At 45.2% G+C, this 27,163-nt stretch overlaps 1 protein-coding gene across 2 annotated transcripts in view; it reads right to left on the bottom strand.

Annotated features, from left to right (window-relative positions):
- Positions 1–27,163, bottom strand: part of NAA25 (N-alpha-acetyltransferase 25, NatB auxiliary subunit) — a 335,868-nt gene that overhangs the window by 114,738 nt on the left and 193,967 nt on the right. For both annotated transcript variants that reach the window (XM_063964363.1, XM_063964364.1), the window contains exons 15-16: positions 11,530–11,629; positions 5,358–5,509 (exon numbers count right to left, since the gene is read on the bottom strand). In XM_063964363.1, coding sequence (XP_063820433.1) covers positions 5,358–5,509; positions 11,530–11,629 — 252 coding nt within the window. The remainder of the gene's footprint in view (positions 1–5,357; positions 5,510–11,529; positions 11,630–27,163) is intronic.

Here is a 27,163-nt window from a genome sequence, read left to right as displayed (position 1 = left end):
AAGATCCCAAGGTGCCACCGGAGGCACAAAAGGGGCTGAATACGCAGCACTCAAACGTCTGAACTTCAGGCAGTGAAGCCAGTTCTTTTTGAAAGAAAATAGATAGGGCCGAAATCTGTACCTTTATGGACCCCAATTTTAGGCCCATAGTCACCCCTGACTGTAGGAAGTGCAGAAATCGACCCAGCTGGAATTCCTCTGTTGGGGCCTTCCTGGCCTCACACCAAGCAACATATTTCCGCCATATGCGGTGATAATGCTTTGCTGTCACATCTTTCCTAGCTTTTATCAGCGTAGGAATCACTTCATCCGGAATGCCCTTTTTCGTTAGGATCCGGCGTTCAACCGCCATGCCTTCAAACGCAGCAGCGGTAAGTCTTGGAACAGACAGGGCCCCTGCTGTAACAGGTCCTGTCTGAGAGGCAGAGGCCATGGGTCCTCTGAGATCATTTCTTGTAGTTCTGGGTACCAAGTTCTTCTTGGCCAATCCGGAACGATGAGTATAGTTCTTACTCCTCTCTTTCTTACTATCCTCAGTACCTTGGGTATGAGAGGAAGAGGAGGGAACACATAAACCGACTGGTACACCCACGGTGTCACTAGTGCGTCCACAGCTATCGCCTGAGGGTCCCGTGACCTGGCGCAATACTTTTTTAGCTTTTTGTTGAGGCGGGACGCCATCATGTCCACCTGTGGCAGTTCCCAACGATTTACAATCTGTGTGAAGACTTCTTGATGAAGTCCCCAATCTCCCGGGTGGAGGTCGTGCCTGCTGAGGAAGTCTGCTTCCCAGTTGTCCACTCCCGGAATGAACACTGCTGACAGTGCTAGCACATGATTCTCCACCCATCGAAGAATCCTTGTGGCTTCCGCCATTGCCATCCTGCTTCTTGTGCCGCCCTGGCGGTTTACATGGGCGACCGCCGTGATGTTGTCTGACTGAATCAGTACTGGTTGGTTTTGAAGCAGGGGCTCTGCTTGACTCAGGGCATTGTAAATGGCCCTTAGTTCCAGTAAATTTATGTGTAGTGAAGTCTCCTGACTCGACCATTGTTCTTGGAAGTTTCTTCCCTGAGTGACTGCTCCCCCACCTCGGAGGCTTGCATCCGTGGTCACCAGGACCCAGTCCTGTATGTCGAACCTGCGGCCCTCGAGAAGATGAGCACTCTGCAGCCACCACAGCAGAGACACCCTGGCCCTCGGGGACAGGGTGATTAACCGATGCATCTGAAGATGCGATCCGGACCATTTGTCCAACAGATCCCACTGAAAGATCCTTGCATGGAACCTGCCGCAATGGAATTGCTGCGTAAGAAGCCACCATCTTTCCCAGGACTCGCGTGCAGTGATGCACCGACACCTGTTTTGGTTTCAGGAGGTCCCTGACCAGAGATGACAATTCCTGGGCCTTCTCCACCGGGAGAAACACCTTCTTCTGTTCTGTGTCCAGAATCATTCCCAGGAAAGGCAGACGCGTTGTAGGAATCAGCTGCGACTTTGGGACATTCAGAATCCAGCCGTGCTGTTGCAACACTTCCTGAGAGAGTGCTAAGCTGACCAACAACTGCTCTTTGGACCTCGCCTTTATGAGGAGATCGTCCAAGTACGGGATAATTATAACTCCCTTCCTTCGAAGGAGTATCATAATTTTGGCCATTACCTTGGTAAATATTCTCGGTGCCGTGGAGAGACCAAACGGCAACGTCTGGAATTGGTAATGACAGTCCTGTACCACAAACCTGAGGTACTCCTGGTGAGGTGGGAAAATGGGGACATGCAAGTAAGCATCCTTGATGTCCAGCGACACCATAAAATCCCCCTCTTCCAGGCTTGCAATAACCGCCCTGAGCGATTCCATTTTGAACTTCTTTATATAAGTGTTCAAGGATTTTAAATTCAGAATGGGTCTCACCGAACCGTCCGGTTTCGGTACCACAAACATTGTGGAATAGTAACCCCTTCCCTGTTGAAGGAGAGGGACCTTGATTATCACCTGCTGGAGGTACAGCTTGTGAATTGCCGCCAGTACTACCTCCCTTTCCCTGGGAGCAGCTGGCAAGGCTGATTTGAGGTAACGGTGAGGGGGAGTCGCCTCGAACTCCAGCTTGTATCCCTGAGATACAATTTGTACAGCCCAGAGATCCACTTGTGAGCGAACCCACTGGTTGCTGAAGTTTCGGAGACGCGCCCCCACCGCACCTGGCTCCGCCTGTGGAGCCCCAACGTCATGCGGTGGTCTTAGTGGAAGCAGGGGAGGATTTTTGTTCCTGGGAACTGGCTGCCTGGTGCAGCTTCTTTCCTCTACCCCTGCCTCTGGCCAGAAAGGATGCGCCTCTGACCCGCTTGCCTTTCTGAGGCCGAAAGGACTGCATTTGATAATACAGTGCTTTCTTAGGCTGTGAGGGAACCTGAGGTAAAAAAGTCGACTTCCCAGCTGTTGCTGTGGATACGAGGACCGAGAGACCGTCCCCAAACAATTCCTCACCCTTATAAGGCAAAACCTCCATGTGTTTTTTAGAATCAGCATCACCTGTCCACTGCCGAGTCCATAATACTCTCCTGGCAGAAATGGACATTGCATTAATTCTAGATGCCAGCAGGCAAATGTCCCTCTGGGCATCCCGCATATATAAGACGACGTCTTTTATATGTTCTATGGTTAGCAAAATAGTATCCCTGTCGAGGGAATCAATGTTGTCTGACAGTGTATCAGTCCATGCTGCTGCAGCACTACACATCCAGGCTGAAGCAATAGCAGGTCTCAGTAGAGTACCAGAGTGTGTATACACAGACTTCAGGATAGCTTCCTGCTTTCTATCCGCAGGCTCCTTTAGGGCGGCCATATCCTGAGACGGCAGTGCCACCCTTTTAGATAAGCGTGTGAGCGCCTTGTCCACCCTAGGGGATGTTTCCCAACGTAACCTATCCGTTGGCGGGAAAGGGTACGCCATCAGTAACCTCTTAGAAATCACTAATTTCTTATCAGGGGAACTCCACGCTTCTTCACACAATTCATTGAATTCATCAGATAGGGGAAAAGTCACTGGCTGCTTTTTCTCCCCAAACATAATACCCCTCTTGGTGGTAACCGGGGTAACGTCAGAAATGTGCAATACATCTTTCATTGCAGTAATCATGCATCGGATGGCCTTTGTAGACTGTACATTTGTCTCATCCTCATCTACACTGGAGTCAGACTCCGTGTCGACATCTGTGTCTACCATCTGAGCCAGAGGTCGTTTATGAGCCCCTGACGGCCTCTGAGTCGCCTGGGCAGGCGCGGGCTGAGACCCCGGCTGTCCCAAGGCTGCTGCGTCATCGAACCTTTTATGTAAGGAGTTGACACTGTCGGTTAAGACCTTCCACATATCCATTCAATCAGGTGTTGGCCCCGTCGGGGGCGACACCACACTTATCTGCCCCTGCTCCGCCTCCACGTAACCCTCCTCATCAAACACGTCGACACAGCCGTACCGACACACCGCACACACACAGGGAATGCTCAGACTGAGGACAGGACCCCACAAAGTCCTTTGGGGAGACAGAGAGAGAGTATGCCAGCACACACCACAGCGCTATATAACACAGGGATTTACACTATACAAAGTGATTTACCCAATAGCTGCATAAATATCTTATTTGCGCCTAAATTCATGTGCCCCCCCCCCCCCCTCTCTTTTTTACCCTTTTTGTATCAGGATACTGCAGGGGAGAGCCTGGGAGCTGCTTCCAGCGGAGCTGTGCAGGGAAAATGGCGCTGGTGTGCTGAGGAAGAAGGCCCCGCCCCCTCAGCGGCGGGCTTCTGTCCCGCGTTTTATGTACTGTAATGGCAGGGGTTTATACACATATACAGTGCTAGACTGTATATGTGTGTTTTTGTGCCAAAAGGTATTAAAATTGCTGCCCAGGGCGCCTCCCCCCAGCACCCTGCACCCTACAGTGACCGGAGTGTGTGGTGTGCAGTGGGAGCAATGCTGCGGTGCTGTGCGCTACCTTAATGAAGACAGGAGTCTTCAGCCGCCGATTTCATCGTTCTCTTCTGTCTTCTGGCTCTGCAAGGGGGACGGCGGCGCGGCTCCGGGAACAGACGATCGAGGTCAGGCCCTGTGTTCGAACCCTCTGGAGCTATTGGTGTCCAGTAGCCTAAGAAGCACAAGCTAGCTGCAAGCAGGTAGGTTTGCTTCTCTCCCCTAACAAATACTTTCTTTTCTAGCAAGCTCAGGAGAGCCCAACTAGGAGCACCCAGCTCTGGCCGGGCACATATTCTAACTGAGGTCTGGAGGAGGGGCATAGAGGGAGGAGCCAGTGCACACCAGATAGTACCTAATCTTTCTTTTAGAGTGCCCAGTCTCCTGCGGAGCCCGTCTATTCCTCATGGTCCTTACGGAGTTCCCAGCATCCAATAGGACGTCAGAGAAATGGGGTTTAGGGTTAGGATGCAGGGACAGGAAGGGGATGTTAGGTACCGGTAAGGAGGGATTAGGGTTAGGCACTTACAAGGGGAATTTAGGGTTAGGCACCAAGCAGGGAGCATTAGGTTTAGGCAGCACGGAAGGGAGGGTTAGGGTTAGGCACCACTGGGAGGGTTAGGCACTGACGAGGGAGGGTTAGGGCAGGGAAGGTTAAGGTACTTTCTGGGGGGATGTCGTTGTTGGTTTTCTGACCGCCGGCATCCCATTCATCGGTACATCATACCAAATCCATGTAGAGTAAGTGATGAACGTTTTCACCAAGAGATTCTGACAATGGAGCATTGCTACCAAGTATGTTGGGACCCTGCAATGATGGAGGACTACTGCTGGTTCCTTTTTAGAGAGGTTAATGAGACACTGCACAAACGGAAAGAGTCAACATCTAATTTCCCTAAAGCAAAGTGACTTTACATTTTATCTTTTATTAACAATTACATTATGGCTAATGTGGATTGTGAAGTGTTTGTGACGTTTTTAAGTGTTTCTGTAGCTTTATAAGTATTTTATAGATGAATACAAGGAGAATATTTCAATGCTATAGAAATGAATTGAAATTTTCACTTATCCTAATTTAAAATATAGCTATTACAGCTTTTATTGTTTGTGTGTATCAAATAACTGTGACGTGATCGAGAAAATCAGATTTTTCCACTGAATTTAGCATCCCCTACATTAGGCAAAACACAGTTACATGCCAGATGCAGAGAATTTTGTCAAATTTGTTGAGTAGTTATATTAAGATGAGTCCACGGCTATAGAATTATCGGGTTGATAATGTGACATCAGTTTATCAGCCTGAAAGTACTGTATGTATGCCAGAGCATTAACCAATAAACTGTTTAAAATGCTCCGGAAAAGGTTGGATAGGCCAAAAAGAGTTCTTACAGATTAGCTTCAAGTAAAAGATCCAGTAACATTCTTTCTGTCCGAACTTGTGCAAAATGAAGTGAATTATTCAACCGGTTTCGAAAAGCAATGAATTCAGGAATTTTCTCAAAGGCTCCATATTTATAGGCTTGTATAATGTATTCTGAGGTCTATGACAAAAAAAAAAAAAAAAAAAGAATGTCAGAAAAATGACCTGTTTTTTAGATTAGATGTCAACAATAGAAGATGTACCACAAAGCTACAATGAGATAGGATATCGAACACTGTATCAAATGCCACATTCAGATCAGTCTGTACAATTAGCAAATGCCCAGAACTCCAAATCCTCAGCTGTTGGAAGTAATGAACTCAAAAGCAGGGACAATAACAAATGTCGTCACATGCCTAAAATATATTTCATTAACAAGAAAGGGCAAAATAGGAAATAAATACCTTAATTTACTGAAGATTTACACTAACATGTTTCATACAGAAAGGGGGCATTTTAAGAGAGGAGAAGGCCAGTGAGCAGGCTCCGTGCTGGTCCCCTCCTCCCCTCCTCTCTGGCAGTGAGCATACTCTGGCTTTATGTCAGAGTCTACTGCACATGCGCAGGTCTCCGGGAACATGGAGCATGCACCTTGTTCCCGGGAACATCTCTATTGTACATGAGCAAACAACTGGGAAAATGGCCGCAGTGGCCATTTTCCCAGTGATTTATGTCTGCAGCGCTGGCCGCTGCTGTGGGACTCCAGAGCGGTAGGTTTAATTATATGGGTTCAGTGTGTGCAGTGTGGGCCCCGCACACCTTGCACCAATGAGACGCCAATGCATACAGAATATTCTCCTCTCTCATCCATGGGACACTGGAACACTGGGGACAGCGCGAGGTCACAGAAGCTTAGGCATTTTCAAATTTACCTCTAAAAAGCTCAACTCTATACACCCATCTATAGCACGTCCCCCCAAGTGCTGCTTCCCCACTAATCAAACTCACCAGTATGATCACATAAGCCAGCAGCAACTCCTTTTCATCTCTATCTGAATAGAATTAGTGGTGAGCTATTTTGTAGCACTGGTTTGTTTCCTGGTAGTTTTGTCTCTTGCTACTACACATCCTGGACTGTACAGTAGCAGCTATCCTCGCCTTCCCTCATCTCTTTTTACAGATGTGTCCACTTACATCTAGCCTCTATGCACATTAAACAGCCCTTCTAGCCACGCAATGCGACATAGACCATTAAAATGCATCTTATACACAAAATGATGTGAATAGACGCACAAGTAGCTTATGCTGATTAAAATGATATATGGCATGCCTATATGCTGTGTGCGACTGTGGCTGTATCTGCATACGTAAAGTTACGTTACAGTGTTTTTCTAGAAAAAGTATTCTGCCTAGGGTACTGCAGAACTCACCCAGCTACCCGCAGGCTTAAGGGAGACAAGGAAAGCACGCTCTTCCACCCCACCTATGATAGACACAGGTAACGTCTTGTCCTCTTTGAGATGCTCTCTTCCAAGACTCTTTAGATTCCTCCTTTGCAAAACCGAAAGAGCCCGTTTTGACTCAGGGTACAAGGCCTAGTTCAGGTATATTCTCCCTTAGAGACAATTTTCACAAGCCCCACCTAAACTGAACCTGAAATACCTAAATGTTCAGCCTGGGTCAGGCAGGGTCGAAAGAGTAATTGAAATGGGTCATCAAAAACTAGTGTCTCCTCAGAATTGCCTTTCAGTTCCATCAAATTCACTTTAGAGCCTTGCCATACTGCTTGATTACAGCATTGAAGGTGTTCATGGCATTGCGGTCTACCATAGTCAGATCCGGGGGGTTACTGTCATCCCTTACCTGTACGATCTCTTAGTCAAGAATAGATCCCTGGCCTTGCTGCAGGCACCTGCTCTGGTGAAAGGCCAAACTGCTCAGTTGCTTTATCAATTACATAAAATCACAAACCATATTTTCAGACTGTCACGGTGCATCTATAGCTTTGCTGGTTGGTAGAGCTGAAACAGCCTCAATAGGAGTCATCCCTTTTCCACTTGGGACTACGATATTGACAACAGGCCATCAATCTTTAGGGGCAGTTACAGGATGTTTTGACAATGGAGAATCTAAAGCTCCTGCTACATGTGCTAGAACTAAAAATAGTTTTCAAAACTCTAGTAAAAAAGACACCAGTTCTTGAGGAAGAGCCATCAGACAACGCCACAGCGGTGGATTATTTAAGATTACCAGGAAGGGAGGAAGGAAGGGGGGGGGGGGGGGGGGGGGGAAAGAGTGCCTGACCATGACAGAGGCCACCAGGATGCTGTGATGGGCGGGGCCAAGCATAACCAGGTGTAGAAAACTGGGAAGCGAGTTTCCCCAGCAAACACCACCTTCAAACCAGGGAATGGCCTGGAAGTCTTCAGGTTGAGGAAATGTGGGGTCAATCAGATAGACATGATGGCAATTGAACAATAGCACTTTTGCATCAGGACAAACGACGTGCCATGTTTGTCCCTTTTTACGTCTTCAAAAGAGTTTAGCTTGGCTGGCTTTATTGGCATCAGTGTGATTCAGAGCATGATCTCTTAGGGCTAGGAAGCCTGTTTTGTCAAAGAAATAACACTGGATATGGAAGAACTACATTCCCTGGTGTGATGGGAAGGAGTTTCCTACTTCTTCTTTTCAGATGAGCTGGTTGCTGTTATTCTTAAAGGAAAGTCTGGAGAGGGTTTTAAACAGCACTTTAAATGTTAAGGAGTTTTGCTCTCTTTTCTTTTGGTAAGCAATGCATTAAAGCCTTCATACATAGCCCCAATGGTTCCTTCTGCTCTTAACATGGTGCTGACAACCTTAATGCACACTACTACTGAAACAATGCATTTGGTGGAGATCCGTACCTGGAAGGCTGCCTTCCTGTTGACTATAACCTCAGCTATAAGAGTTATGGTGCTGGAGGCTGTCTTATTTGTATACTTTTCCTATTTTTCTTGAACAAAGGGTTGTACATAGAAGCAAAGAGTGTCATTTGGTAGATGGGATTTTTGTCAAGTCCAATAGAGAAACACTAACTTTTACATTTGTTCACCGTTTTGGTTTATTTTTCATTTATTCTTGTTCTAGTTGGAAAATGTTGTCTTTTCTGTACGACTGTGTACTGTACATCGGGCTTTATTAGAAAATACCAAAGGTCCAGAGAGTAAAAGGGATATAAAAGGGGGAAGAGCTTGAACTTTTGGAGATAAATGTGAAAGTGCCGAAGCACCTTAATCGCATAACCCAGTACTCCTCCTTGGATTTAATGCAAAACACAAAAACCCCACTGTTTTGCTTAGTTGCTGGAAACCTAAAGAACAAGCTACTAAATTGTACCTTGTAGAATATAACTAAACACTACACACATACTGAGGAAAGGGTCAGAACAAGGATGCAACTATGGAGACAATCACTTAACAGGTGACTTGGCTACATTTTTAGTGGGTAGGAAAGTATACACAGACTGATCCTAACTCATAAAGCCACTTTGGGCAATGTACTGTGAGTGAATGTATATTCACAACATGTATCAAGTACAACAAATGTATATGCTTGCCTTAGTCACGTATAGTCAAGGAGAATTTCTCCATAATGCGTTGAGACATAGTCTCCATTTCAGGCATCAATATCTGTAATAGAGAGAGAAAAAAATTAAAGCATTGTGCCATACAAAGCTATCGACAAGAGCATATATATAAGTAGGCATCCTAATATTGGTGGACAAGTAAGGCGGGTAGAGAATAAAAAAAGGGGTATGGATTGCAAGAGACTCTAAAAGGACATTACTTCTTTTGACGCCTAAGCTGAACTGTGTCCAAAGTGGAAATCTATAATAGTTACTTGAATTAATGAAATGGTCTTATTGCTTTTTTTGTTTCCTTCTAGAACAAGCCACCGCAATGCCGCAACAGTGCGTTTCAATGTAATGATTCAGAACTCAGATTTTTATTTTTTTTACACTTCTGTTCCTGCACCTGTCCTTCACTAGTTTTCAGCTTGTTGCTCTCATTTTACAGATCTCTCCAATATGTTCTGATAACACTGCAGTGTTTATTTATCCTTACTTTGGCCTGGCAGTTCATATGTTTTACACATGGGCATTCATGCATGGTATAATTACATGTAGCAAAGCTTTTTAATGGAATTTTGTATCTGATCAGGGTGAAGCTATCTCAATGAAATATACTAGTTCAGTTGAAGCAACCTAATCAGGTAAAGTATCACTTTTACATGCTTCAAGTGCCATACTACTACTACTACTACTACTACTACTACTACTACTACTACTACTTTCCTATAGAAAAACAGTGCAGTCCTTAAAAAACCCTTTAGTGGGTTTTTTGTTGAAAATTCCTCCTGTGCATTTCAGTATGTACTGAAGAAAGCAAAGAAAACCTCAGCAGGAATAATTTCAACATTAATATCCAATATATATACTGAGAGCTGACAAGTATCAGCACACAGCTGAGATGTCCTATTCATGGCATTGCTTTAAGAATTTGCACAATATATGTCAATACCATCTATAACATGCTAATGTCACCGGAATAGGAGTGTAACGATTAGCATATCCGTCATATATAATATCAAAATGAATAAAAAACTAAAATAGCGATTAAGTTTGCCACTGATCTTTACTGTAAACCTGATATAAATAATAATGACCAAACTGAAATTCATAACATACCACAGATGGTAGTTAAGGCAACACCCATATCAATTACACAAGTTCTATATGGAACAACGAAAAGGCAGGTCTGTTTGCCAAGAAGATTTTACATGAAGAGTATTTTAAGACTGATCTTAATGTTTATTTCTGCTGAGGTGTTGAACCTCAATAGGGAGGACTATTAAGAAACTGTACAAAGATTCCATTGAAAATCTTTCATACATATGTTATTTATATGCCCATGTGGTGTAGTCTAGTAAGATGAACAGGCAGGTCAAAATAAGTATAAACACAAAAGTAACATGCGAGAAAGAGAATAAAAATAAACTTAAAATACTGGGTTAGAGAAGGAGAAGTAGAAATTTTAAGAATTTGGAGTGGTAAAGAATGACATTGAAACACTGTTGCTGACCTAAGATTTTTTTCTAGAGTAGTTTTTTTTGTACTCCAGTTCTCTCACACCCTAATCCTAACAACTCATGTTTTCAGGATTCCTACATTCATGCACAGGTGGCTTACTCAATTGGCTGGGTCGAGAATTATCATACTTGTTTTGACAGATAGAAATCCCCAAACCATGAGCTGCTGGGATTGTTTGAGGACTGAGCTGAGAAATACTGTTCTAGATGTAAGTAAAGACAATAAGACAATTATCTCTTGATCCCTTGAAGAGAAAGTATTTGAGATTTTATGGACATAGTTCAGCCAAAGGGTCTAAATGAAGAATGACCTTGTGAAATCTTTTGTGCATTAACCCCTTCTCTCTTCCCAACTCCACAAGTTTTAGGATGCCTAATACATATGCTCTTGTTGATAGCTTTGTGTGTCAAAATACTTTTTTTTTTCTTCTCTTACAGTGATGATCAACATAGATAAAAGTTCTTTTCAAAATAAGACTACGGCAAGCATAAATTTATATTGTACGTCTTACCTGTTGTGAATATATTTTCCCTCCACCAATGTGGCTATAAAAATTATACACAAGATAGATCATAATTTGCTCATACGACTGCAGCCATTTAGGTTTCTGTACATCAGAGGCACACGTATGTACCTTCTTTTACTAATGACCTTTCAAATTAGGTTCTCTCATGTTTGACAAAGATGGAATGCCCCCCCCCCCCCCCCCCCCCCCGCTCTTTCCCCACGCCCTGAAAAGTTGCTGAATTTGTTGGACTCTGCATCAATTCACTTATTAAATGGGCGAGTAACCCTGTAATAGCAGCCTAGCCTGATATGCAGTAGATCGGCAAAGACTCTCCAGGGGGTACATTTACTAAGGGTCAATATTCATCAATTTAGATTAATTTAAATGAATGACAATCGTCCTGTAGTAAATTCACCCTCAGGTGACTTGTTCTGACCCCAGGGGAAAGTTGGCAGCATCCTCTTCACAGTGCAGATATAGTATGCCTGTTTTCCACGAGGTATGGAGTAAGACAATTTTAATGGTGGATAAACTGGGAAATTAGGTGTACCATTAATATACTCACATCTTTTTGGTTTGAGTGGAAAAACCTAAGAGCGGCATTGCAGGCTTGTGATGCAGCTGTGTAGAGACCCAAGGGTCCTGCAAAACGAGTCAGCAGATAACTGTAAAATAAGAATTATTGTCATGTTTTCACCAGTGAAGTACAACTACTCACTTTTAAACAAAAGGGACTAGTGAAATGTTTAAGAATACAAAATTACTGTAACTGGGGGCACCTTCACACACAACAATCTTTATGAATCCATTTACTTTGACTGCCATGCATCAAAATAAGGGGTCTATTTATCAACGAGTGATGAAACTTGTGTATGATAAAACTAGTTGCATGTGATAAATGGTGCTCCAGTCAATAAGCTCCCAACTGTCATTTTTCAAACACATGGCAGTTATGAGCTGATTTGCTGAAGCCTGAGGCAGGCTAAACAAAATCCACCATAAGTGCTGACATCGGGGCTAGTTGGGATAGCCCCGGGCATTTACCATGGCTAATAGAGAAGGTATATGGTATGGTGTCTGAGAATCTTCCCTAGTTATGCAACAAAACAAACAAATAACATAGGTGAAAATATGCAGTTCATAAGGAGTATTTTAAAGGAAATTAAATTAACGGTAATAATTTGACTATTTCCTGTTCAACATTATAGCAGCCGTATGGGACGTACCAAAGTAATAAACACAAGAGGATGGGGCAAGAATAATGAACAGTGTAAGTGCAAATAAAACGCAGCAAAATACTTTTAAATTGAATAAACATTAGAACTATTTTCCTTCAAAACATAGTATCAAAAGATGATTGTAAGCTTGCAAGAGTAGGGACTTCTTTCCTCATGTGCCTTTCCTTTTCTTACTTACACTATCTTATATGCCATACTCCCTTTGATGGCACCAAACCCCGGGTTTTCTATACCTGTCCTATATTGTCTTGTACTGTAAGTGCTGTTTTCTTGTTTGCTCATTTGATTATTTACTGTGTCATGGGCGCTGCGAATCCCTTGTGGCGCCATATAAAGGATAATAATAATAATAATAATAATAATAATAATAATAAATAATAATGTCAAATCCGAGAAGGTATGCAGTGGCTCTTTTTATTATCATCAGTTAGTTGAAGAAAGAGTGAAGTATAATTTTCTGATTGATATGCATAACAGAAACTAACTTTGGTAAAAAAATGGAACTGTGTTTTTCAAAATCATGTATACTGTGGGCAGTATCCAATTAGAGGCAATCTGTTTCTGGCGGAACTAAACAGCCGGATATCGTTATTTTTGACTGAAGGTCATTATTGCAGTATCCAATTTGAGGCAGTTTTGATTGTCTGAAAACAGACCCGCGATCGTGCAATAACACGTGGGATCCGGGAGTAGCTACTGAACCCATGCGCTAACATGGCTCTGGCAGGCCACTTATCGCGGATTATGCTGCATAACCCCTGATAAGTGCCAGCATCGGAAGGAGGAGAGCGCCGCATCGAGGCTAATTGGATAGCCCCTGGTGATACAATTACCCGTGGTCATTGACTGCGGCTAATTGGAAACCCCTTATGTTAAAGAGAGTTGATACAGATGACCGCTACCAGAAACAACTTTATAAAGTATAAGCCACAAAAAATAGGATTTTAATACCTACCGGTAAATCCTTTTCTCTTAGTCCGTAGAGGATGCTGGGGACTCCGTAAGGACCATGGGGTATAGACGGTATCCGCAGGAGACATGGGCACACTATAAGACTTTGAATGGGTGTGAACTGGCTCCTCCCTCTATGCCTCTCCTCCAGACCTCAGTTAGAAAACGGTGCCCAGGGAGACGGACATTTCGAGGAAAGAATTTATTGTTTAAACACGGTGAGTGTCATACCAGCTCACACCCCAAACATACCGCAGAACGTGGCATTCAATAGAATACCAGCCAACAGCATGAACAATACACAGCCACATGCAGAGAGAATATGTAACACAACCAGTTTGTCAACACAACCAATAAGAAGACACCGCATGGCATGGCATGGCATGCACAATGTCAGCAACAGCCTGACAGAACAGAAAACACCACAAGAGTGTAACCATCACCAATAACTGCAGTCACAGTACGCACTGGGACGGGTGCCCAGCATCCTCTACGGACTAAGAGAAAAGGATTTACCGGTAGGTATTAAAATCCTATTTTCTCATACGTCCTAGAGGATGCTGGGGACTCCGTAAGGACCATGGGGTTTATACCAAAGCCCCAGACCGGGCGGGAGAGTGCGGACGACTCTGCAGCACCGATTGAGCAAACATGATGTCCCCATCAGCCAGGGTATCAAACTTGTAGAGCTTAGCAAAAGTGTTTGAACCCGTTCAAGTATCCGCTTGGCAAAGTTGAACTGTCCAAGAGAGCCCATCTTCCTAGTAAAATGGGTCACCACCGACTTCGGTAACGGCAATCCAGCCGTAGAACGAGCATGCCGAATCGTATCACAGATCTAGCGTGTAACAGACTGCAAAGACTCAGGCGCCCCAATCACGCTGGAAGCATACCGGACAAAGAGAGCCTCTATCTCTCCAATCTGAGCCAAATTGGCGACATAAATATTCAAAGTCCTGACAACATCGAGAGACCTTGAATCAGCCAATGCTTAAGTAACCACAGGCATCAAATAGGCTGGTTTCTGCGAAACACAGAGACCACTTTTTTGGTAGAACTATTATCCGAGCCCTCAATTCCAATCTATCCACCTGGAAGATCAAACAAGGGCTCTTGTGAGACCCAGCCGCTACTTCCGACATCCGCCTTGCGGACACCAAAGCCAAAAACAGGACTACTCCCCAAGAGAGAAATTTTAACACAACCTTTCATAAAGGTCCCAATCTTTGTGACACAAGAAAACGCAACACCACGTCAAGGTCCCATAATGCCAATGGAGGCACAAATGGAGGTTGGATGTGCAGCACTCCTTCCATGAAGGTCCAACTTCCGGAAAGGTTGCCAATTATTTCTTGAAAGAAAATTTATAAGGCCAAAACCTCACTTAAATGGAGCCTAACTTTAGGCCTGAACCCACACCTGCTTGCAAAAAATGGAGAAGAACGACCCAGCTGAAATCTTTCGTAGTAGCCTTCTTGGATTCACACCAAGACGCACATTTTCTCCAAACACGTTGGTAAGGCTTTGCCATTACCTCTTTTCTAGCCTGAAGAATTGTGGAACCGATTTTACTGGGAATACCCTTTCTGGCTAGGATATGGCGTTCAACCGCCACGCCGTCAAACGCAGCAAGTCTTGATACACGCTCGTATCTTGCTGTAACAGTTCCTCACGTAGAGGAAGAGGCCAGGGATCTTCAATGAGTAAATCTTGAAGAACTGGATACCAAGCCCTCCTTGTTTAGACCGGAACAATGAGGATCGCCTGAACCTTTGTTCTTCTTACGTTTATCACCTTCAGAAGAGTGAACACGGAGGGGACACCTAGACCGACTGAAAACACCCAAGGTGTCCCGAGGACGTCCACTGCTAGAGCTTGAGTGTCCCCTGACCTGGAACAATATCCCTGAAATCTCTCGTTGAGGCGAGATGCCAACATGTCCAATCGAGGCACTCCTCCAAGACTTGCCGCTTCAGTGAAACCATCTTGATGACAACTGTATTTCTCCAGGAAGGAGATCGCGTCCGCAGAGGAATCTATTTCTCAGTCGTTCATATCCAGAACGAAGATTGCTAATATAGCGTTTACCAGTCTTTCCACCCAGCGGAAAACTTTTTCAGCACCTGCCATAGCCGCGTTGCTCTTGTACCGCCTTAGCGGCTTACTTACACCACTGCTGTCAAGCCGTCCGACAGAATTAACGCGGCCAGATCACGAAGCATATGTTCATTGAAAATAGCTCTTAATTCAAGAAAGCTTATTGCAGACAAGCTTCCCAGCTTGACCTTTTCCTCTGGAAATACTTCTCTTGCAAGGACTGCTCCCCAGTCTCAGAGATCTGCATGCATGGACATCAGGATCTCATCCAGGATTCCGAACCTTCATCCCTCTAGGAGGTGAGAACTGAGCAGACACCACAGGAGCGATATCCTGGCCATTAGGATTATATTCTGGCGCATGTGCAGGTGAGACCCGGACCACATTTCCAACTGGCCCCGTGAAAACCACTCTGGCCTTTGACCTGCTCACCGAAAAGGCCTCTTAGGCCGCACCCATCTTCATCATCAATGGAACATAATGATGGATTGTCACTGCAAATCTGATCCGACTCCAGATCCTCAGACTTCTTTCCACAGGAACACATAGAACCTCAACCATTCAGTATCTACTCTGATACCCACCTCAGACGTCTGCGTCGTTGGGATCAACAGCCTTCCCCTATATTGAAGGACAGTCAGAAAAAACGATTTGCACTTGTGTCTTGACCTCGCCCTAATCAGGGGAGTGTCCCAGTACCGAATAACAATGGCTCTCACTATTGAAAGAATACGATCCTACAGCCATCACTCCGGTGAAATGGCAAATACAATCCTGGATAACAACCCAGGTAAGCTGAATGCAGAGAAAAAACGCATTTAAACCCTTTTCTACATTTACGGCTGGAGCTCCCTGGCCTGAGAGATTCCATCCTGTAGTTCAACTATGTAAGGAGAAATCCTTGTTTTTTTTTTTTTTTTTTGAACAGGGACAGCAGGACAATGTCCTGAACCTGACGCAACTCTGGCATGGCGTCGCGTACCACCTTGCCTTCCAGAGGGGAAACGGCAAGATCTAATTGAAAAATTAGTGATGGAACCCATATGTAAATGCTAGTATATCCCCCTTTGGATTCTATAATTAACTCACAGGTCCAAGTCCAGTCCCGGACTGACTGAAGAGTAGTAGACGAGTGCCCACCGGAGTGGGCTCCAGCCAGATAGATCCAGCGACATACGGAGGATGTGGTAGAAACATGTGGTAGAAACAGAAAACGACATCCGCTTCTGCGAACCTAAAAAGGTATCGAACCGGTTAGAATGACTGCATCCCACAACAGAATGCGTCAGTCTAACTCACAAAGTTAGATTTACCAGTGGTATCCGCCGAGATTAACTGCACTGAGGCATCGCCAAACAGCTGTACACCGTCCCAGGAAGAAACTCCAGCATCAGCCTCAGCGTTCTCCCGGCCACACCACTTGCCGTCACGCGGCAGACTGCTGCAATGTTATAGAGAAGAATTAACATAAGAAACCTCCCCTCTCTCCTTAGGGTAATTCTATCGGATGCCTTTCCGAATATAAACACTCCTCCATGTGCATATAATGCAAATAACTCCAAAGTATAGAAATAAAAAATATCACTTAGCTTCCTGTGTACAATCCTTTGTGACTGGGTCCCGTGTCGACCAGTAGTCGACTTTAACAGTATTCTATCCGCAACGGGACAAGAATAAACATTCGGACTCCTTGTGAGGATATGAGACCAACTCGTCACGGCCGACCTAGCTTTATCAACAGAGCGACCAGCACATGAGAAGGAACACTTTATTATAAATCATAATATGAATATACATAATGCAACACACAAAAAACACACATATATCTCTCTCTCATATATATATATATATATATATATATATATATATATATATATAAAATAAGATTTTACTCACCGGTAAATCTATTTCTCGTAGTCCGTAGTGGATGCTGGGACTCCGTAAGGACCATGTGGATTAGCGGCTCCGCAGGAGACTGGGCACAACTAAAGAAAGCTTTAGGACTACCTGGTGTGCACTGGCTCCTCCCACTAAGACCCTCCTCCAGACCTCAGTTAGGATACTGTGCCCGGAAGAGCTGACACAATAAGGAAGGATTTTGAATCCCGGGTAAGACTCATACCAGCCACACCAATCACACCGTATAACTCGTGATACTATACCCAGTTAACAGTATGAAATATAACTGAGCCTCTCAACAGATGGCTCAACAATAACCCTTTAGTTAGGCAATAACTATAAACAAGTATTGCAGACAATCCGCACTTGGGACGGGCGCCCAGCATCCACTACGGACTACGAGAAATAGATTTACCGGTGAGTAAAATCTTATTTTCTCTGACGTCCTAAGTGGATGCTGGGACTCCGTAAGGACCATGGGGATTATACCAAAGCTCCCAAACGGGCGGGAGAGTGCGGATGACTCTGCAGCAACGAATGAGCAAACTCTAGGTCCTCCTCAGCCAGGGTATCAAACTTGTAGACTCTTACAAAAATGTTTTAACCCGACCAAGTAACAGCTCGCCAAAGTTGTAAAGCCGAGACCCCTCGGGCAGCCGCCCAAGAAGAGCCCACTTTCCTCGTGGAATGGGCTTTTACAGATTTAGGGTGCGGCAGTCCAGCCGCAGAATGTGCAAGTTGAATCGTGCTACAGATCCAGCGAGCAATCGTCTGCTTAGAAGCAGGAGCACCCAGCTTGTTGGGTGCATACAGGAGAAATAGCGAGTCAGTTTTCCTGACTCCAGCCGTCCTGGAAACATATACTTTTCAGGGCCCTGACTACGTCCAGTAACTTGGAATCCTCCAAGTCCCAAGTAGCCGCAGGCACCACAATAGGTTGGTTCCCATGAAAAACTGATACCACCTTAGGAAGGAATTGGGAACGAGTCCTCAATTCCGCCTTATCCATATAAAATACAGATAAGGGCTTTTGTATGACAAAGCCGCCAATTCTGATACACGCCTGGCCGACGCCAAGGCCCACAGAATGACCACTTTCCACGTGAGGTATTATAGCTCCACGGATTTAAGTGGCTCAACCCAATGCCACTTCAGGAAATCCAACACCACGTTGAGATCCCACGGTGCCACTGGAGGCACAAACGGGGGCTGATTATGCAGCACTCCCTTAACAAAAGTCTGAACTTCAGGCAGTGAAGCCAGTTCAATTTTGGAAGAAAATCGATAGAGCCGAAATCTGGACCTTAACGGAACCCAATTTTAGGCCCATAGTCACCTCTGACTGTAGGAAGTGCAGAAATCGACCTAGCTGAAATTCCTCCTTTGGGGCCTTCCTGGCCTCACAGTACGCAACATATTTCCGCCATATGCGGTGATACTGGTTTGCGTTCACTTCTTTCCTAGCTTTAAATAGCGTAGGGATAACTTCCTCCGGAATTCCCTTTTCCTTCAGGATCCGGCGTTCAACAGCCATGCCGTCAAACGCAGCCGCGGTACGTCTTGGAACAGACAGGCCCCCTGCTGCAGCAGGTCCTGTCTGAGCGGCAGAGGCCACGGGTCCTCTGAGATCATTTCTTGGAGTTCTGGTTACCAAGCTCTTCTTGGCCAACCCGGAACAATGAGTATAGTTCATACTCCTCTCCTTCTTATTATTCTCATTACCCTGGGTAAGAGAGGCAGAGAAGGGAACACATACACCGACTGGTACACCCACGGTGTTACCAGAGCGTCCACAGCTATCGCCTGAGGGTCCTTGACCTGGCGCAATATCTTTGTAACTTTTAGTTGAGGCGGGACGCCATCATGTCCACCTGTGGCCTTTCCCAACGGTGTACAATCATTTGGAAGACTTCTGGATGAAGTCCCCACTCTCCCGGGTGGAGGTAGTGTCTTCTGAGAAAGTCTGCTTCTCAGTTGTCCACTCCGGGAATGAACACTGCTGACAGTGCTAACACATGATTTTCCGCCAATCGGAGAATCCTTGTGGCTTCTGCCATCACCATCCTGCTTCTTGTGCCGCCCTGTCGGTTTACATGAGCGACCGCCGTGATGTTGTCTGACTGGATCAGCACCGGCCGGTGTTGAAGCAGGGTCTAGCCTGACTTAGGGAATTGTAAATGGCCCTTAGTACCAGAATATTTATGTGTAGGGAAGTCTCCTGACTTTTCCATAGCCGTGGAAGTTTCTTCCCTGTGTGACTGCCCCTTAGCCTCGAAGGCTGGCATCTGTGGTCACCAGGACCCAGTCCTGTATGCCGAATCTGCGGCCCCCTAGAAGATGAGCACTCTGCAGCCACCACAACAGCGACACCCTGGCCCTTGGAGACAGGGTGATCCGCCGATGCATCTGAAGATGCGACCCGGACCACTTGTCCAACAGATCCCACTGGAAAATCCTTGCATGGGACCTGGCGAATGGAATTTCTTCGTAAGAAGCTACCATCTTTCCCTGGGCTCACGTGCATTGATGCACCGACACCTGTATACATATTAGGAGGTCTCTGTCTAGAGACGACAACTCCTTGGACTTCTCCTCCGGGAGAAACCCTTTTTATCCTGTTCTGTGTCCAGAACCATACCCAGGAACAGTAGACGCGTCGTAGGAACCAGCTGCGACTTTGGAATATTCAGAATCCAGCCGTGCTGTTGTAGCACTTCCCGAGATAGTGCTACTCCGACGAACAACTGCTCCATGGACCTCGCCTTTATAAGGAGATCGTCCAAGTACGGGATAATTATTTCGGCCATTACCTTGGTAAATACCTCGGTGCAGGGGACAGACCAACGGCAACGTTTGGAATTGGTAATGACAATCCTGTACCACAATTTTGAGGTACTCCTGGTGAAGAGGGTAAATAGGGACATGCAGGTAAGCATCCTTGATGTCCAGTGATACCATGAAATTCTCCAGGCTTGCAATAATCGCCCTGAGCGATCCCATTTTGAACTTGAACCTTCGTATATAAGTGTTCAAGGCTTTCAATTTTAGAATGGGTCTCACCGAACCGTCTGGTTTCGGTACCACAACATTTTGGAATAGTAACCCCGGCCTTGTTGAAGGAGGGGTACCTTGATTTCACCTGCTGGAAGTACAGCTTGTGAATTGCCGCCAGTACTACCTTTCTCCGAGGGCAGCAGGCAAGGCTGATGTGAGGTAATGGCGAGGGAGAGTCGCCTCGAACTCCAGCCTGTATCCCTGTGATACTATTTGCAGAACCTAGGGATCCACCTGTGGGCAAGCCCACTGGTCCCTGAAGTTCCCGAGACGCGCCCCTACCGCACCTGTCTCCACCTGTGGAGCCCCAGCGTCATGCGGTGGACTCAGAGGAAGCGGGGGAAGATTTTTGATCCTGGGAACTGGCTGCTGGTGCAGCTTTTTCCTTCTTCCCTTGTCTCTGTGCAGAAAGGAAGCGCCTTTGACCCGCTTGCTTTTCTGAAGCCGAAAGGACTGTACCTGAAAATACGGTGCTTTCTTAGGCTGTGAGGAAACCTGAGGTAAAAAATTTTCTTCCCAGCTGTTGCTGTGGATACGAGGTCCCAGAGACCATCCCCAAACAATTCCTCACCCTTATAAGGCAGAATCTCCATGTGCCTTTTACAGGCAGCATCACCTGTCCACTACCGGGTTTCTAATACCCTCCTGGCAGAATGGACATTGCATGAATTCTGGATGCCAGCCGGCAAATATCCCTCTGTGCATCCTTTATATATAAGACGACGTCTTTAATATGCTCTATGTTAGCAAAATATTATCCCTGTCTTAGAGTATTAATATTATCTGACAGGGTATCAGACCAAGCTGCAGCAGCACTATTTATGCTGAGGCAATTGCAGGTCTCAGTATATAACCTGAGTGTGTATACACAGACTTCAGGATAGCCTCCTGCTTTTTATCAGCAGGCTCCTTCAAGGTGGCCGTATCCTAAGACGGCAGTGCCACCTATTTTGACAAACGTGTGAGCGCCTTATCCACCCTAAGGGATATCTCCCAACGTGACCTATCCTCTGGCGGGAAAGGGTACGCCATCAGTAACTTTTTAGAAATTACCAGTTTCTTATCGGGGGAACCCACGCTTCTTTACACACTTCATTCATTCATTCATCTGATGGGGGAACAAAACACTGGCTGCTTTTTCTCCCCAAAAATAAAACCCCTTTTATGTGGTACTTGGGTTCATGTCAGAAATGCGTAACACATTTTTCATTGCCGAGATCATGTAACGGATGTTCCTAGTGGATTGTGTATATGTCTCAACCTCGTCGACACTGGAGTCAGACTCCGTGTCGACATCTGTGTCTGCCATCTGAGGTAACGGGCGTTTTTTGAGCCCCTGATGGCCTTTGAGGCGCGGGCTGAGAGGCCGGCTGTCCCACAGCTGCTACGTCATCCAGCCTTTTATGTAAGCAGTTGACATTGTCGGTTAATACCTTCCACCTATCCATCCACTCTGGTGTCGGCCCCACACACCGCACACACACAGGGAATGCTCTGACTGAGGACAGGACCCCACAAAGTCCTTTGGGGAGACAGAGAGTATGCCAGCACACACCAGAGCGCTATATAATGCAGGGATTAACACTATAACTGAGTGATATTTCCCCCCAATAGCTGCTTGTATACATATATTGCGCCTAAATTTAGTGCCCCCCCTCTCTTTTGAGCATGAAAACTACAAGGGAGAGCCTGGGGAGCTGTCTTCCAGCTGCACTGTGAAGAAAAAATGTCGCCAGTGTGCTGAGGGAGAAGCCCCGCCCCTTTTTCGGCTGACTTTTCTCACGCTTTTTTATGGATTCTGGCAGGGGTAATTTATCACATATATAGCCCTGGGACTATATATTGTGATGATTTGCCAGCCAAGGTGTCTTATATTGCCCTCAGGGCGCCCCCCCCCCAGCACCCATCAGTGACCGGAGTGTGAGGTGTACATGAGGAGCAATGGCGCACAGCTGCAGTGCTGTGCGCTACCTTGGTGAAGACCGAAGTCTTCTGCCGCCGATTTTCCGGACTCTTCATGCTTCTGGCTCTGTAAGGGGGACGGCGGCGCGGCTCCGGGAACGAACACCAAGGTCGGGTCCTGCGGTCGATCCCTCTGGAGCTAATGGTGTCCAGTAGCCTAAGAAGCCCAAACTACCACCTGTTAAGTAGGTTCGCTTCTTCTCCCCTTAGTCCCTCGCTGCAGTGAGTCTGTTGCCAGCAGATCTCACTGTAAAATAAAAAACCTAAATATACTTTCTTTCTTGGAGCTCAGGAGAGCCCCTAGTGTGCACCCAGCTCAGCCGGGCACAAGAATCTAACTGAGGTCTGGAGGAGGGTCTTAGTGGGAGGAGCCAGTGCACACCAGGTAGTCCTAAAGCTTTCTTTAGTTGTGCCCAGTCTCCTGCGGAGCCGCTAATCCCCATGGTCCTTACGGAGTCCCAGCATCCACTTAGGACGTCAGAGAAATAGAGATATATATATATATATATATATCTATATCTATCATACATATAAGCGGATTGTCAGGAACCGTCGGGTCCCCAGTGACATTGTGTTCTGAATGTGTATGACCATGTACTGAATGCCCCCGTTGTGTATCTAACAGGAAACCCTATGGTCGACAGAAAACCTAGTATTCGTCGACCGCAGGGAGTAGTAACCAGGCAAAATAACATTCTTGCGACCCTGAGGGGTCCGAGGTGAGTATACATAAATAATTTTAATATCACTCCCCCACATATACTACCAAGTCTGTGCTCGAGCTACAGTCCCATGGAACCGTACCATACATATACATATAAATATATATACAGGCATAAGGCAGTTACAGCATGTTAACTTACACCCAGTAATAACAGTTGGTGCCGACAGGGTCACCCACATACTACTGTCTCTCCCATACAGTGTTTACTTTTGACAAGCATACAACTACCGACCTGTTGACTCTGAATCTACTGTATCAAGTACCAACAGGTGTCGGTGATGCAGACAGCAATCCCCATAGCTGTTTGTGACAGAGCACTCACGCATGTAGACACATGGGGACCATAGTGGGTATATCTGACAGGGAACACACAGAGAAATATGCACAACAATGATTATATGCCCATTTCTAAAAAATAGTGCTATATATCCCTCAATATAACACAAAAAACTCTGTGCCCCCCCTCGTTTTCACTGTACACAGTTTTGGCGGGGACAGAGAGAAAATGGCGCTGAACACTGTTGTGAGGGATAAGCCCCACCCCTCTTCGGCACGCTTCAGCCCCGTTATAATATAACTCTTTTATGCAGGCAGGGGACCGTATGTAGTGCTGGGAAACTGGATAAGAAATTTCTGACAAATTTAATAAAGAATATAAATTATTCACTGTTGCAACAGAAAATTAAAGAATTCATTAGAATCAATTAAAAATAGGGCTTAATATAGCACTGCAAGAATTTAAAAAGTCCCATATACTTTATATGGTGTGTATACTTTGCTGGTACTCAAATGAAACAGTTCATCCCAAAATGCTTTTTTGCCACAGTCCAGGAACAATATTGCGAATGGAAAAGAAGATACTGCAATTAGTGACCTTACATAGCTGGGTTCAAGGCGCTGCTTGGTCCAGTGATTTTGCTCAGGTCCAATGATGCAGTGGTCCAAATCGCTGAGGCAAAGAGTTCCTTTATCCGACTTCTAGGCGTTTGTATGGGGATGTATGGTCAGAGTCCAGCTGCTGCACCAGCTGGACTCTGACCATTCTAATGAATTCTTTAATTTTCTGTTGCAACAGTGAATAATTTATATTCTTTATTAAATTTGTCAGAAATTTCTTATCCAGTTTCCCAGCGCTTTTTCTTGTTTATTGTTCTCAGTTATAGGGTCTAACTAACCCTGCTATATTAGCTGCTATAAGAAAGACCACTCACTGCGAGCGCCAAAGGTTTTACTTGTTAATTCCAATTTTACACACGGACCGTATATAGTGTCTACACACTATATACCTCCTTAAATCATATATATATTGCTGTCCAGGGCGCCCCCCCCCCCCCCGCGCCCTGCACCCATGTAACCGTTGGTGCGTGTGGGAGCAATGGCGCACAGCGCGACCGCTGCTGTATACTGGCGGGGGTATCGTACACGGTGCCCGGGGCCCGAATATGCTCTCTTGCCAGTGTAAAAAAAAAAAAAGACCCTCAGTAACTGCTGCCCAGGGCGCTCCCCCCCCAGCGCCCTGCACCCTGTGAGTGCCGTTGGTGTGTTGGAGCATGGAGCGCTGCGCATACCTCAGTTACTGAGGTCTTCTGCCGTCACTGAAGTCTTCTGTTCTTCTAATACTCACCCGGTTTCTGTCTTCTGGCTTCTGTGAGGGGGGTGATGGCTCGGCTCCGGGAACAAGCAGCTAGGCGCACCAAGTGATCGAACCCTCTGGAGCTAATGGTGTCCAGTAGCCTAAGAAGCAGAGCCTTTGAACTAAGAAGAAGTAGGTCTGACTTCTCTCCCCTCAGTCCCACGATGCAGGGATCCTGTAGCCAGCAGGTCTCCCTGAAAATAAAAAACCTAACAAAGTCTTTAAAGAAACTCTGTAGAGGTCCCCTAGTGTGTGTCCAGTCACTCCTGGGCACAGAGTCTAACTGAGGTCTGGAGGAGGGGCATAGAGGGAGGAGCCAGTTCACACCCATTCAAAGTCTTATAGTGTGCCCATGTCTCCTGCGGATCCCGTCTATACCCCATGGTCCTTACGGAGTCCCCAGCATCCTCTAGGACGTATGAGAAAAATTATTTTAGAAAAGCTCAAAATGGACCAGACAGTACAGTGACTAACACTAGGTTAAGATCCCAAGGTGCCACAAAAGGTTTCATACGAGGCCTAATTCTCTTTACTGTTTGAAGAAAAGAATAAGTTCATCAGATCCCAAACTTCTCTCCATAAAAACAAATGAGTGCAGTCATCTGAACTATCAGGATAGAGAGCGCAAAAGTTTTGACTAATCCGTCCTTAAGAAAATCAAGAATCTGAATCTGAAATGGTAGCAAAAGCCAAATATGTTTTCACCTAAGAATAAATTAAAAATAAAACACTATGGTAAAATAAAATTAAGAGTTTTGTTCTCTGCAATCAAGCGTCATGTCAATAACCTTGTCAGACTATTCGCAATGACCACGCAAGCTCCAGGTCTTCAAAGACCGCACGTTTGCATTTGGATGCAAACTCATTCTCCATGTGCAAGGTGTGACCAAGATGACAAAGGCCAAGGGTGTTCCAGAAGCATTCTCCAAGATTCTGATAATCACAAATGGCATGGCCAAAACTGAAGCACTACTATGACCTCTACTACTACTACTCTGTTGATTTTATGTAGACTAAGGCCAATGAGAGGAAAAGGAAGGAGCACATACCCTAGTTTAAAGTTCCATGAAATCTTTTTATACTGGTGTCCCTGTGACTGGAATACAAGAGAGATGACTTGGTGTTTGAGGATTAGGCCATTGAATCTTTTTGTGGGATTCCAAATATCTGCACAAATAGTTTAAAAACCTCTTCATGTGTGGCCTATTCTCCTTGCTGGATTTAATGTCGATTGAGATAATCTGCTATGTTATGGTCCTTGAGAATGGAAAACTTGTTACACCACACTAGCTCAATACCTCTATTTGTATATTTAGACAAATATTCACCTTAACCAAAACCCCCTAAGTCACCTCAATAATAAAAATATGTTTTCACCGCTAGGGTAATTCTACCAATTTGAGTTATTATATTAAATACATAATTCATTCTGGTAACAAGAAGGGTACGGCATTATCTTGGATTCTGCCACCATCCAAGGAATTTCCTTGTGACATTTGTAAGCCTAAGGACGTGATCTAAGAGAAGAACTGCGATCACAGTGATTAAGTTCAGAAAAAGATCTTGCAGATGCCACCTTGCAATTTATGCCTATAATGGATGAGAACATTGCTAGAAGGTGAAGACAATGTCTTATTGGCATCCTTTGTTGAGAATGCAGTTGATAAGCTAGTGAGGAATTTTAACATCTTTCTTCTGACAAAGACATGCACCTAATATTTCTAGCTTTGGAGAAAGAATCCGTTAGATTTTCACAGTATGGATTATGCAATGATTTTCTTGTAGGAATATCATTACTTGGACTTTTCTGTGTCTTGCAACATCCTCCGATTTTCATGTTATTAAGAATGTATTCCACATAAGGCCATACTGCGAGAGAAAAAAAATAAAGAAAAAACTTTTTGAAACATTGATTGCAGTTCTTCAAACCGAAAACTTCCCACAAATGGAAGTGTGGATAATCGATTCTTTGATCGCGGGTCTGTCATCCATGGAGACAGCCATAAAGCTCTCATGGCTACTATTGCTAGAGCCATACTTTTGGGCGAGACAATAATGGCATCCAGTGAAGTTCAGAACAGAAAATAAATCCCGTCTAAATAACTTTAGCACTTTAAATAAATATTGCCTATTACTTTTTCGTGTCCATCCTTATGAAGGTTCTCTGCTCATGTACTAAGCGCCCTGGAGACTAAAGCCATGGCAACGCCAGTCTTAAGTATTGTTTCCAAGGAAGCCTGAAGTGTCTTAAAAGCAGCTTACCATTTCATAGAATATTTCAGTGGATCTAAATTCTCTAAAGGAATAATAAGATTTTACTTACCGGTAAATCTATTTCTCGTAGTCCGTAGTGGATGCTGGGGACTCCGTAAGGACCATGGGGAATAGACGGGCTCCGCAGGAGACAGGGCACTTTAAGAAAGAAATTGGATACTGGTGTGCTCTGGCTCCTCCCTCTATGTCCCTCCTCCAGACCTCAGTTAGAGAAACTGTGCCCGGAAGAGCTGACAGTACAAGGAAAGGATTTTGGAATCCAGGGCAAGACTCATACCAGCCACACCGTATAACTTGTGATAAACTTACCCAGTTAACAGTATGAACAACAATAGCGCATCAGATCAACCCGATGCAACTATAACAT

This window comes from Pseudophryne corroboree, chromosome 1 (genome assembly GCF_028390025.1).
Source record: "Pseudophryne corroboree isolate aPseCor3 chromosome 1, aPseCor3.hap2, whole genome shotgun sequence".
Lineage (NCBI taxonomy): Eukaryota > Metazoa > Chordata > Amphibia > Anura > Myobatrachidae > Pseudophryne > Pseudophryne corroboree.
The sequence above is the reverse complement of the archived record's forward strand: the minus strand, read 5'-3'. Positions and strand labels throughout refer to the sequence as shown.